This window comes from Trifolium pratense, linkage group LG7, assembly GCF_020283565.1.
Source record: "Trifolium pratense cultivar HEN17-A07 linkage group LG7, ARS_RC_1.1, whole genome shotgun sequence".
NCBI classification, from domain to species: Eukaryota; Viridiplantae; Streptophyta; class Magnoliopsida; order Fabales; family Fabaceae; genus Trifolium; species Trifolium pratense.
Genome location: NC_060065.1, coordinates 1,924,147 through 1,937,593, shown reverse-complemented (window position 1 = coordinate 1,937,593; position 13,447 = coordinate 1,924,147). Strand labels below are relative to the sequence as shown.

The 13,447-nt window shown below is 33.0% G+C and overlaps 3 protein-coding genes across 14 annotated transcripts; all 3 read right to left on the bottom strand.

The window, feature by feature from the left end:
* Window positions 1-1,340: 1,340 nt before the first annotated feature.
* LOC123893570 (WEB family protein At1g75720-like) lies at window positions 1,341-2,900 on the bottom strand. Its single transcript, XM_045943317.1, has 2 exons — window positions 2,475-2,900; window positions 1,341-2,219 (listed from the first exon to the last, which is right to left on the bottom strand). The coding sequence occupies exons 1-2, from the start codon at window positions 2,625-2,627 to the stop codon at window positions 1,725-1,727; spliced, it is 648 nt and encodes a 215-aa protein (XP_045799273.1). The 5' UTR covers window positions 2,628-2,900; the 3' UTR covers window positions 1,341-1,724.
* Window positions 2,901-4,102: 1,202 nt separating this feature from the next.
* LOC123893569 lies at window positions 4,103-8,443 on the bottom strand. 12 transcript variants are annotated; one of them, XM_045943308.1, is made up of 13 exons: window positions 7,971-8,443; window positions 7,718-7,851; window positions 7,570-7,627; window positions 7,308-7,423; window positions 7,034-7,217; window positions 6,703-6,928; window positions 6,534-6,600; window positions 6,382-6,439; window positions 6,215-6,281; window positions 6,012-6,108; window positions 5,518-5,883; window positions 5,217-5,432; window positions 4,103-4,942 (listed from the first exon to the last, which is right to left on the bottom strand). In XM_045943308.1, exons 1-13 carry the CDS (start codon window positions 8,044-8,046, stop codon window positions 4,535-4,537), a joined length of 2,073 nt encoding a protein of 690 aa, XP_045799264.1. In that variant the 5' UTR covers window positions 8,047-8,443; the 3' UTR covers window positions 4,103-4,534. The 12 variants fall into 12 exon arrangements, with proteins under 12 accessions (XP_045799264.1, XP_045799269.1, XP_045799261.1 ...); XM_045943313.1 differs by having other exon boundaries at window positions 6,703-6,922; window positions 7,971-8,440; XM_045943305.1 differs by having other exon boundaries at window positions 7,718-7,860; window positions 7,971-8,428.
* Window positions 8,444-11,997: 3,554 nt separating this feature from the next.
* On the bottom strand, window positions 11,998-13,079 carry LOC123893568 (gibberellin-regulated protein 11-like). The gene is made up of 3 exons (XM_045943304.1): window positions 12,903-13,079; window positions 12,729-12,780; window positions 11,998-12,507 (listed from the first exon to the last, which is right to left on the bottom strand). The coding sequence occupies exons 1-3, from the start codon at window positions 12,981-12,983 to the stop codon at window positions 12,326-12,328; spliced, it is 315 nt and encodes a 104-aa protein (XP_045799260.1). The 5' UTR covers window positions 12,984-13,079; the 3' UTR covers window positions 11,998-12,325.
* Window positions 13,080-13,447: the final 368 nt, after the last annotated feature.

Here is a 13,447-nt window from a genome sequence, read left to right as displayed (position 1 = left end):
CTTTTGAAAAACAAGATATTAATAAATACAAAATATATACTGTATTGAATTAAAATTCCTAATATCAATCAAATCTGATATAAAGATTGAACCCAAAAGAGGAGAAGTATCTTCTATCCACACCTCTTATGAGCATACTCGGCCAAATTATGCTGTAGGAACTAGGAACTATCCACAGTGGTGTTATTATTTAGGTATGTGGTTGTGAATAAAAGCTAAAGATCTAAAGTTAGGCAAAAGTGTCTAGCATACTCTTGAAAACTTCTCTTCTTCATTGACCCTAGAAATACAACAATCAATCAATTTGTGATCAAGCTCCATCCCATAGTTCCTACGGCATAATTTTTTTGTGTTAATCGGGAAGTATTTATAATTTTTTTTTTACTTGTTTTGAACATTTTATAATTATTTAGTGGAACTCATTAATCAGTTAAACTCATTGTTGTGAATTCAAACCGAAAATCACACCAATAATACGTGTGTGGGACAAATGAATTGAAACAACCAAATCAAAATGAATGAGCAATAATCACAAAAGGTAAAACTACCAAAAGCGATAAAGAACACGAAATTGTTTACCCAGTTCGGTTAAAACCAACTTACTCCGGGGAGAGAGAGCTCTCCGTTCCACTATCAATAGAATACTTGATTACAACGAGATTCACCACAAGAGTTACAAGATTTAGAATTTTCCTAAATCTACCATTTTCCCGAATCTCTTCCCGTGACCAAGAGATTCAAAGGTGTTACAACCACTTTCCCGACCCTAGAGATTACCCAAGAGAAACCCTCTAACACTCTAGTCTTCATGTTGGAAGCAAAACCTAAAAACCTCATATTTTCTCTCTCTTGCTCGTGGCTGCAGAAAAACATAAGCAGTATATATACTGCATTTTGCGCATGATGCGCAACAATCTGGCGCATGGGGCGCAGATGGAAGCAAGCCATTCCCCCAGCTGCGCCTCATACCCTGCTTCTGGCGCATGGGGCGCAAGTTCCAGCAACTCCGCAGTTTCAGAACATTGTTTTCCTGTTTTTCAACATCCAATTCAAAGGCAAATCCAACACTCAGTAACTTGATTTCACCGTAAATCTTTGAAAAAGTTGAATCCCATAAAAAAAAAACGCCTAAATCCTCACCAAAAAGATGATCCAAAATACTATAGATACAAAATAGATAGATTCTCATCTTTCAGCCGGATTTTCTTTTTCGTGTATTAAGAAACAATTTGAAATTCGATGATAAATAATGATCTTAATTTCTCTTAATTACATTGACACGTCTATCTCAATATATTAAAATTACTAAAGTATATATTTGATAAGCCGGAATCACTGTGTATAGTTAATTTAGTCCATTGCATAACTTATAACTATATTCATCATATAAGGCCAATTTTTCCAACTCAAAAGCCTGAGTTTTGATCTCAACTATTGAAGTGGAATTGTAACTGTTGTAACATGAAATCCACAACATGCAAGTATCCATATACATTCGGCTATTCTACTAATCAACATCTCATACAGTTCAACTAAATTTTACAGGATATTAGTTATTAGCCACTCTTTGTTTGATACATATATAAGACACCAAAATAAAATTTTGTTCAAAAAAAAAATTAAAAACAAAAAAAACTTGAAAACAAAACCTTGTTGTCAATTATTATTCCCGGTAATATATGTAATGCATTCTCCCTAAAATTCACAAATCAACTCATCATTCATCATGGAACTTCTTGGCTAGTTCCCCTTTTCCTTGAAAAGATACTTCCAATAAGTGGAAGCAATGACTTCTTCTTCTTCTTCCTAAGAGAAGGGTGCCTTTCCAACTTCTCATCACCCTCACTTTGTGGTAACATGACATGAGAAACAGACGGTGGGTTCGCGAATGTCACGTACCTTTTCTTTTGAAACTCCATCATCAATTCTTCGTCGAATCTTGAACTTTTCACTTCAAATGTGGTTAAATTCTCGACAAACTTCACATCCTCGATTTCTGATGTTTCCACTTGATGTTTTTCTGTTTCCCGTTGCTTCAATTGTTCGAGCTCTTGCTTCGTGCGTTCGAGTTCTTCTTGGAGAGAAGACATGCAATGTGCCATTACCATGCTTTCTTCTTTAGCTTTCTCTAAATTCTCTCGTGTCTCTTCCAACTCAGCCGCAACGTTTTCAATCCTCGAGTATTGATCAATTCCATTTTCATTTACTCCACCGTGTATCTATAGATTATAAGACATGAAATGGAACAACAATAAATTTTCAATCATATGAGTAATAAGTGTAAAATTTACACTATAACAATAAATAGATTGATATATAGAACCCTCCACAAGTCCTAGCTCAACTGGCAAAAAATGCCAAAATTGTTAAGCCAGACGCCATGACCGGGGTTCAAACCCCGGCTCCTCCACTTGTGTGTGTAAGTTTATAATGACTTTGTCATTTCGTCTATCTACCAAAAAAATAGATTGAACCTGGTGTTTGAGTTTGGTTGCAGTTGCATAGAGCTCTCCGGCTAAAACTTTATCACCAAATAATGTAACAGCCTCTTTGACAGACCTGAATGGTGCCCTTGTGTCTATCTCTGTGTTTCTGGTGAGCAGCATCACACCATCTTTCCTATTCATGATCTTTATTTATGTTGCTTTCACTAGTCTCCAAGATAGAGAAGAATGAGATTGGTGAGTGGTTATATTAACTTATAAGTAGAAGTTAGTAAGGAATAGAAAATAGAGAAAGGAGACAATTGGCATAATATATGGTATGAAGATTGGAAGCTTCGTTTCTTGGCTTCCACTTCACTAGAAAGAACAATTCTAACTGTGTGAAAGAGAGCCAAAGCGGTGGGTAGATACTCTTGTCTTGGTATTGTTCATGTGGGGGTACATTTTGGACCTAACCTTAAATGGCCGAAAGATTTTATTTATATATATTTAACAGAACTGAATAGGACTCTTCACCCATAGGCAACTTAACTCAACTCTGTTTCCCCACTCACACACACTACTAGAGAAAACTTGTTGTCTTAGAGAAGCAAAGCAAGCATTTTCATGATTTTTGAAAGGGAGAAGCTAACTAGCACAATACTATATAGTATAGTATTAGTATAGTAGTAAAATTCTTTTTATTCCTTTGTTCACAAGATTGAATATTCACACACTACTGTTTGTTGTGGATTGCCAACTTTCCAAGCAATCTATCCTACCTTTCTTCTTAATTACTCACACTTTACAAAGCAAACCTATCGGTTTAGCTAATATGGGACTTCTCTTTTTCCATGAAATTTCTGCATTAAGTTTTTATACCGAGTTTAACTCATTCGTACAAAATTGAAGGATTTCTCTCACGTATAAATAAATATCTTGCTGACTCTTAACAAATGTTGAAGGGTTTTAAATAAATTTGTTTTTGTGGCGTACTTTAGCGTTATTGGATCGATGATTTGCGTGGCTAATTTCATATGAGAATGATCGCATTTACAATTTAATGGAATGACTTTCAGTGTAGTTAAATATTGGTGCAAGTCATGCAGTCAGCTATCCTGAGGTCGTCTAATTAAGATTGGACTGTCCAAATTTCAACCTCAAAATTTTATACTAAAAAATAAATAAATCAACAATTATCTTAAAATATTAGGTGTTGACTGCATATAATCTGATTCCCTATTTGATTGCATCCTCATCCAGTAGTAGCACATAGAGGAACATTGAAATTGTTCACAGCAAGAGCAATAACACTTTTTGGAAGAATATTTTCCTGCCAAGGGAAAAAAGGCTCCAACTAATAGCAATAACTCCGAATTAATTTTTGTAAAATCTTAGTGATATATTTGTTAAGAGTCCCACAACGGTAAATTTATAAGTAAAGACAATTCTCACCTTAAAAACTGGTTTCGTAGAGTTGGGTTAGAACAAACTCCAAATTCTAAGAATATTAAAGTATTTGTATTTGAGCCGCAAAATTCAGACTAACTTTTATTACAAATTTAATTTTAGGTGGAAAATCATTTAACATAAATCAATTCAATTAAAATGCATTTTTAATGAACTTCAATTTAACAATGCTCAACCAAACCAAACAAAGTAACTTGCACGTAAGCACATTCCTTCTAATCCTTGCCAATCAGCATGTGTGTTTCTATAAACAAATGACATTAATATAGTTTAGGTTCTTTGGCAACCTATCTTGTCCCTTTCTTTAGTTTAGTAATTTTGTTCCTCGGATTTTTACATTAAATGACACACTCCACAAGTCAACAATAATTGGAGCATCTAAAAGTCCAAAGCATAAAAGCTAAAAAGGATTAATTTGGGAAGGTACAGAAGAATTACCAGTAAACTATTTGTCCTTTTCTTTTATTTTTTTCTTTTCGAAGTTTTCAGATTTATCTACCAGAATTTATTTTCCTTATCCCTGCATGCTCAGCAGTAATTTCCTCTAAAATATAGACCTCACAAGATGTGTGCTATGAGGCCCACGTCTCGAGTTGACTAACGCGGCTTTTCAAACAGAAAATGAACGTAGGAGTTCAATTTCAGATACGCTCATCACACAGCAATTGCAACGATGAAACACCGCTACCATGGAACCTACCTCTACGTTCTTCTAGCCCATTTGTCCTTGATGGTGGAATTGATGAAAAGGGTTGTTGGTCAGTGACTGAAGTTACCTTGGAACCAAGTGATTCTAGCGATACAAAGGACTGGTGGGGAAGCATGATCCGGGCACCCGAATTAACAGCAGAATTTTCAAGTCTTCCATTTTGCAAATTAGGATATTGGCCCCTCATCATTGCATTGCAGTTTACACCACCAGACCCACCTTGTGCTACTAGTTGCGCCGCCCAAAAGTTTTGGTATTGCTGCTCTTTATATGAAATTGTCGAACTATAATGAGTTCCACGTAGTGGCGTACCATAATAATGAGGTTGCTGCAACCGCACCTGCATTCCATTAAAGCGCGAGGGAACAAAGCTTATTATCATCGCAATAACAAATTAGGTGCTACAATAGTTATTTATATGAACGGCTCATTGTCCCTTTTTCTTGGTGGGGCAGGTTATTCTAAACAATAAACTTTACCTGCCACATTCATGTTTGAACAATAATATAAATATAAATCGATGTAAGCTGTCACTTTAAAAGATTGTCCCTAAACTTTGTAGTCCACTAATATAAGTATATAACATTAGAGTCTACAGCAAGAAAGATTAAAACCTGTGGTCCTGCAGCAGGAAGCTTATCCAGGTAAGTTGAGGTATACTGACTTGGTGGAGGCGTAGATATTGGCATGAGCCCATGCTGCTGTTGTATAGACCGAAAGTAAGGCACTTGCGATTTTGAGAACTGTTGCAACCTACTTTCACCTTTATTAAAACAATCGCTGGTCGTTAACTCATTACCTCCAGTCGACAAGGACAAGAAATTGAAACTCTACAGAATATGAAATATAATCATCAGAGCATGAGGAAGAGAGGACATTGGGAGATGCCATTACCAAAAGTATTCATAAGCTTACTTGCTTTTGAGGACCATATTTCGCAGCCGCCGGAGGAGCCTGAGACTGAGACAGAGATATGTCAAGATAATGGCACTGCTGCTGCTGAAGAATACCATTTTTAGTTTCAGGGAAATTCTCCAAACTAGAAGAATGAACTGTTCCAGCAGCAAAACCATTTCCATTTCTTGTCCTAATTGAGTTTTGTCCTTCGGGTAGAGCTCTACATTTTGATCCTTGGTGTACTCTGATTTGATCACATTCATAAAGCTCGGGTTCTTTGGCAACCTGTTGTTTTGGCAGTTCTAAACTCCGGATGAGTTGACCAATGTGAACATGAGCTGCACAACTCTTCCATGACTTTTTATGAATGAAAGCTTCGGAGCTCTGCATCATTAATTATTGAAAACAACCAATAGGCATTTGAGTGGAGTGTATCGACTAGGATGAATAACTTTTATGTGAGTATATAGATCATGCAAAACAGCAGTAAGCATGAATTTTTATTTTCTTACCTTTCCACTAGAGGAACAACTTCCCATCAAATCCTGTTTGGAGTTGCGAATAGCAGCATTAAGCCAATGTGGAGCTTTGACAGCAGCAGAAGATCTTCTAGGAACAAAAAATATCCATCAAATTTGGATGAGCAGAAATGGAGGGCGTGGAGGAATTTAGGCTACATAACAAGGTCAAATGAAGTTGAATAAAAGAAATTTACTGCGAACAAGAAGCATTAATTGCAGAAGATGCACTCGATGTCAAGCCTGGCCACAATGTTGGACCTTCTGATAAAACAACCAAAGATGTCTAGGTATCAGCCAAATGATGAAATACTTTAGTCATCACTGAAATAATAAAAATCACGGCAATTATGTCCTTGCATACCATTTTCTCTTTGGCACTTGATAATGTGTTGTTCTTGCTTACAATCAATGCCTCCGACCTGAAACGCAAGTTGATAAGTCACCTATAGCACTAGCACTACCTTGTATGACAAGAAATTTATATCCAAAAACTGAAAAAGCTAAAACAACTACCGTCTCATTCTCCACATCTCGCTTTCCCTCAATATGTGAAATTTGTGACAGTGCAGACACATTTAATCTGCAATATGATGGCAAAACACAATAAATAAATAAATAAATACTACGAAAAAGAACTTGAACACATTAGAGATTTTCACAATGCAGCTTCAAAACTACTCACCCGATTTCAAGACACAACTTTGAGTCATTCAATTCCACTTTGCAATCATCGTCATTCGTCTTAACTGTCATAGGCACGTCCTGCAGATTTGTTTCTGGAGCAGTGTTGTGAGATTGTGGAAAATCAGTCTGTTCATCACCAATGGTTTCACTTAAAGAACTAATTTTTTCTTTTCCCTTAGATGAACTTTCAGGAATAAGATTAGCATCCTCAATAGCTGCTGAAGCTAAAATTAAAATACATAACAAATACAAAAATAATCAGAAACTCATAATACAAAAATAATAAGTAACTACAGAAAGTGATGTAAGTTATAGAATGAATGAATAACCTTCAAAAGTAGCATTAATACTCTCCTCTTGGTCCTGCGAAACCGAGGAATTCTTCGGTAACGATTTGCTTTCTAGTTCATTCTCCCCATTGGAGCCACTGATATCAAACATTCCAGCCAATGCATAGAGAGTCTCAGCAACCTCTTGTTCATCTTTTGTGATGGGCCCAAGTACAACTTGCTTCTACAAAAGCAAATATAAAAAAACTGTTAGAAATAAAAGAAAAAGGTAAAAGCTTTGAACCATAAAGAGGTTTAACATAACAATACTGACTTTGGATTTTTTCTTTATGCTGCTGCTATCTTTATGAAGAGATTCTATTCCATGGAACTTATGGTTCAACTTTTCTGAATCACTTAAGATTGATTCGCGACCCCTCTTCTTCATTGCTGTTATATCAATAATAATAATAATAAAAAAAAAATTAAAATTAAAAAAGTTCTTTTTTTTTTTATTTAAGCAAAAATAAATAAAGTTGGCACCTTTTTTTCTTAGCCCCAAAAATTAAAATGAAATCTGAAAAAAATGGTACTACCTGAACGTATCTTCCTGGGAACAGAGGAATGATCAACGCCATTGCATTCATTGAAAACCTACCAAATCAACAATAATAATAATAATAAGAAATTAGTATTTTTGAAAAATAAAGATGATGATTTTAGTTAGTAGTAGAAAATAAGAACCTTGTTTTTGGGTAGTGAAGATGGCATTGATTTATGAACAACAGCAATAGCACTCAAGCTTCTAACTTTCTCTTTCTTTGATTTCTTCTTCTTCTTCTTCTTGTTAAATTTAATTAGGTCCCCACCACAAATAGCTTTCAAACCTCAGACAGAAAACAGAAATATTAAATTATGAAGAATAATAATAATAAGAAGAGACAAAGAAAGGGACAAGAAGAAGAGATAATAGAGAGGAATTAACATACAAACATACCAGATTGTTGTTGTTGTTCGTTAATAATAATGTGTCGTTTTGTGGGTAGACGTTTCTTCATCACAGTTTTGTCCATTTCATAATAATAATAAGGTTATTGTTATTCTCATCCATTCCATTCCAATTCCAATTCCAATTCAAAACAAAAGCTTTAATTTGAAGAGAAACAAAAAAGAAAGGTAGTACGGTGAGTTAAGATAGGAATGAATGAGAAATGTGAAAAGCAAAGAAACAAAAAGGAAAAGATAAAAGAGAAGAAAAGTAAATAAAATTGTTCCTGACTGAATTGCGTTCAGAGAATCAGGTTCTTTTTGATTTTTGTGTGAGAGAGTAGAATAGTACTACTGGTGTGTGGTGGTAGTAGTAACAGACTCAGAGTTGAGCCATAAACAAAAAAAGAGAGAGAGAGAGAGAGAGAGAAATAAATGCTAAACAAATAGTACCACACTGACTCACGTGAAAAGAAAGGCAACGGAAATAAAAAGATAAGGAGAATGTTAACTTGTGCCCTTAAGGCACATGTTAAGAAAGCAAAAATAGAAATTATTAAATGCTAATTTGTGCATTTTGACTTTTGAAGCATTAAATTTCTTGTATCATTAAATGATAAATTTCTATTTTAGTATCTTAACATGTGCCCTAAGGGCACATGTTAACAAGACCCAAAAGATAAAATATAAAGGAGGAAGCACCCTCTCAATTGTCTTGTCCGTGATTCAACTCACAACAATTCTATCACCTATTCTATTTTATGAGTTTGGGTTCTCTCCATTTATTATCCCTCCATTTATTCTTTATTTAGAGAGATAGACACATTAAAAATTAGTGGGACCCATTAAAAGTGGGTCCTACTAATTTGTGGATCCCACTAATTTTTTCTTGTGTCTATCTCTTCCTAAATGAAGAATAAATGGAGAGATAATAAATGGAGGAAATCTTAACTCCTATTTTATCATTTAATATTCATTACTTAATTACTACTAGTACTACTACACTAATTTTACAATGTTTTCTTCATATACTTAATGACTAATACAAATAATTTAACCAGTTAACAAATTTTAATTCGACCGATAAAAATGTTCGAACTTCAATTTAATCACTTGTGTGTGTAAATTTCTAATAGCTCGGAATATAGAATTTGACATATAATAAGTAAACTTTAACTTAGAATTATTTTTTTTGAAAATTAAATTTGGGCTCAATTAATAAATAAATTATTATATATAAAGATGATATTTTAATGAAGATACTTAATACACACAGCTTCTTATTTGAAGCAATTTTACTGACAAAAAATAAATAAATTTTGAAGCAATTTTTTTCTTTTGGATTTTAGTTGTTTAAAATGTTGTAACAAATAGATAAAAAAAAGGCTAAAAATATTATTAGTTTATTTATATAAAAATTGGATTTTAGTTGTTTAAAATGTTGTAACAAATAGATAAAAAAAAGGCTAAAAATATTATTAGTTTATTTATATAAAAATGAAGGAAATAAAATTTATTTTTCACTTAGAGGCAAACGTGATCTTCTTTTCTACTATATCTCAAAATGGTGACAAAGTGAGGGAAGAGAAGAAAAAGGGACAAAAGGATGATCCGTTTAGAATGCAACGTCAAACGACCTCACTCTCTTTTAATAACAACTAGCTCTACACATTCTCAAACTCACTCCATTAATTAATAAATTCATTCATTCATTCATTAATCTACTATGATGGCATGAACCGTTTGATTAATTACACTTACTATCTTCACATAGGTCAAATATGAATTCTCTTTTATTTATTTTTTTTACAGAAATATGGATTCTCTTTTATTTTGTTGTTACCTTATTTTAATTATAATATATTAACTGTTATTTTCAAATTTTAAAATACAGTAGTGTTTTAATTATTATTTTGAGAATCAATTTTGTGTTACTAGCTTTCGCATTGAAAAACAATTTTAATCTTAAATATCCAAACAACACAAATTAAAAAAAAAAAATTATGTGATGCATCACAAACACGAACAATTTTATAACAATCATTCAAAAACAATTGTCACCAACGGAAGAAGCAAACATATAGGTACATGCAATCTCAATAAAAAAAAAAGTATATTGTCAAAATTACCGAGTAATCTATTTGTAGGATTTAGAGAGTAATGACTAATAGATTACTCTCTAAATCCTACAAATTTGTCATAAATTGACATAAATTAAGAAGTTATTAAGGTGACAGTTTTAATGTTGAGGTGTACTACTACCTACGGAATGCATTAATTAATATTGTAAAAAGGAGATAAGCATGTGGATGGCATATGATTCTTATTAGTACAATGCATGTAGAATGCAGTATGTATGCAAAAACTGCAAAGCTCTCGTTCTTAATTCTCGTGTCTTGTAGTCTTCTATCTTTCTGAGACTGAGATTTCACTCTGAATTCTCATGTTTCCTTTTTCATCTCATGTGTATCCCATTCCCACCACACTATGAGTGTGTGTGTGACAACCACGCACATGATCAGGGTCAAGTGGATGTTTGTGATTTGTGAAGAAATAAAAAAAACTTAATACACGTGTGGAGGGATACAATATCATGCGGTTTGTTATTGGTGGAGATCAAAATTGATTTTCTTGTTAAAATTTTGTTTTGGAGTGGGGCTTCAGCCCAAGGGGAAAACTCTTCTCACATCCGTCAAGCAGGCCCAAAACGTAGTAGGTTCAAGGACCCGTGTTTCTCTCTAACGACCATAATATTTAGCCATACTGTAATGGTTGACATCAAAAATCAGAATGATTGCATTTATTGTCAATCATAACTCCTTGGCCGTTTTTCGACATACATTGATGGCATCAATATGCTCATCAGTGGTCTCGATCCAGCGTTGAAGCTATATATACTCCTCTCATGCAGATGAGTCAGGTATATTTTTTATTCTCTTAAAACATATGTTTCATACTCTTATTAACTTAAGCGTCAGAGCACGTAGATACAAATTTCTCCTCCCGTTCACCGGAGCTGTAGAGCATCACCAGTTGACTCTAATAAAGGTAAGATCAAATTTAATACTTCTATGATTTATAGTAGGGTCTTAATGTACTAGTACTCTTTAAAAAATTCATTTTAAAAGATAAATATTTTAAATTTCTATGCGTTAACTAATTAAATTTCTATGTGTTAACTAATTAGCATTTGCCTCTGTTATAACAAATTAAAAGGGTTGGTCGGATTAATTGAGAGCAACATTATAGCAATGAGAGTAGAGGTGAAGATCTACATACAAACACTCTGGCGTTCATGTACAAGAGACTAAAAGAGTAACCATGATATAGATTTGGATTCGTTAGATTTGATTTCTCTATTAATTTTTGGGTCATATTAACTACTCCATCCGGACACAAATATAAAAAAAAATACACTTTTTAGATTCATTAAATAATAGATATATTTAGACTATAATATAATTTAGATAAATTAAAATTCCAATAAACCTAAAAAGTAAAATTTCACTTATAATTAGACCAAAAAGGAGTATAGTAGTCTTCCAAATTAAAAGTGTAAGCACTTATTTATGATGGTTTTAGTCTCGGCGCTAAGATCAGTCATGTTTTCTGCGTGACTGTCACATCTCTTTGTTTCTCCACTCGTCACTGTCACCTTTCAAATCCATTTGACTAGATTAAGAACTTCAAATACAGTAATATCATAATAACTTGTACGTAAATATCAAAATAAGATTGATAAACTATATGATATTTGTATATAATAAAAATTGTTATTAATTAATGACAAAAAAAATTATAGAGGAGAATATTTGTTTTACATTATTTCTAATTATTATAATATAATAACAAGGTTTTACCTTGTTATTGTTCCATTTAGTGAAAATTGCATCTCTTACTATTACTAACTTTCAATCAAATCATTTTATGAGCATTGATTAAAGGTTGAATCGTTTGAGAAATAAGTCACAATGTAAATTATGTAATATAACACTCATAACAGAGTCACAATGTAATAGAGAAATCACAATACAGAGTAAACACTGGAAATTAAAGAACATGACTAACATAATATGATTATTACATGCAATTTTATTATAAAATACATTCACAAACACACTGCAAACAATTCAATATACATTGAAAGCAAAGTTTATTTTCCGACTTAGACCCTCATTGTTATAAAAAAAATAAACCGAGTTTATTTTCCACGAAGAAAGCCTTTGCTCCACACACATATAGACTTATTATTGTATTGTATTATATGTAACGCATTATGCGATTGCAAACCGTATATATATTATATATAAATAAGTTGCATTGCATGAGTTGGTTATGGAAATTGGAGGTGATCATGAATTCAATTTAAGGGCATTTGCGTTTGCCTCCGCGGGTGGTTTGGTTGTAATAGCAGGGACACATTTCTTGGTGACCAGAAGTTCCCGGTGGCACGCAGTTGCAGCGTCTGCAGCAAGTTCCACATGCCCGGTGGCAGAGGTTCGGACGAGATGATTTGCTGCATCTTGCAGCACATGCTCCATTGCAATCTGAAAGTTATATCAAACATAAATTTGAATTAGTAGAAGCTTGGTTGTGTTTGTTTATAATAGTAAAAATTATTTTTATTAATTTTCAATCTCATTTATAAACAATTTTTCATTAAAAAATATTTATGCTTAGTTTAGTTCTTATTTGCCCTGTTTTTATATTATTTTTTCCTCACTTAACAACTATATAGAAGATGCTATTGATGGAATAGTATTTTTACCTATCTGCTGCTGAAGAGAAACTTGATCAATTTGTGTGTGTTCATGCGGTTCCTACAAGAACAAGTAAATTAAATTAAATTAAATTGGTTATTACATTATAATATAAAGAAAGAACACATAGAGCTTGAAAATCATAAAGGAATGAAGAGAGTAGCAATATCTTGAATTATTACCAATTGGTCATCAGCATCAACGAGATGGAAAATGACAAAAGATACCAAAAGAGATGCAACTAGAAGCTTAAAGAGAGCCATTAATTGTTTATGGCTATGGCAATTTAGAAAAGTGGAATTTGCTTGATTATTGAAAAGGTATTGTTCTTAAAATGTGCACTTAATTGAGAATAGAGGATCCTTTATTTATAGTTGAATGATAAGGATGTAAACAAAAGATGAGTGCTAGCTAGCTAGCTACTACTTCTTCACTCTTGGGTTTGGGTGTGTGGGCATACATACAAAAAGGTTTTTTCTACGCAACTTCTAATAATTTAGAGGTATTTATTCAACAATTAATAAGAACAAATCATATATATATATATATGAAATAAAAATTGGTTAAAAGTGAGTTGTGGATACAACATCTAAATCTATTTATGTAGTTTGTCTTACCGTTTGTTGGATAAATACCTTCAAATTATTAAGGAGTAGTACGTGTCTCACCATATACAAATTAGTAAAATTGATTTACGCATGCATCATTCAATAGAGTAGTGCTAGCT

Bases quoted from the DNA above. Each gene is read 5' to 3' on its own strand.
- LOC123893570 (XM_045943317.1), bottom strand. From the start codon at position 2,627: ATGAATAGGAAAGATGGTGTGATGCTGCTCACCAGAAACACAGAGATA. The intron at 2,220-2,474 runs GTTCAATCTATT...TATAATCTATAG, and splicing joins CAACCAAACTCAAACACCAG to ATACACGGTGGAGTAAATGA.
- LOC123893569 (XM_045943305.1), bottom strand. From the start codon at position 8,046: ATGGACAAAACTGTGATGAAGAAACGTCTACCCACAAAACGACACATT. The intron at 7,218-7,307 runs GTCAGTATTGTT...TTGCTTTTGTAG, and splicing joins GCATAAAGAAAAAATCCAAA to AAGCAAGTTGTACTTGGGCC. The intron at 6,929-7,033 runs GTTATTCATTCA...TTTTAATTTTAG, and splicing joins TATTAATGCTACTTTTGAAG to CTTCAGCAGCTATTGAGGAT.
- LOC123893568 (XM_045943304.1), bottom strand. From the start codon at position 12,983: ATGGCTCTCTTTAAGCTTCTAGTTGCATCTCTTTTGGTATCTTTTGTC. The intron at 12,781-12,902 runs GTAATAATTCAA...TTGTTCTTGTAG, and splicing joins TTGATGCTGATGACCAATTG to GAACCGCATGAACACACACA. The intron at 12,508-12,728 runs GTAAAAATACTA...TATAACTTTCAG, and splicing joins TTCTCTTCAGCAGCAGATAG to ATTGCAATGGAGCATGTGCT.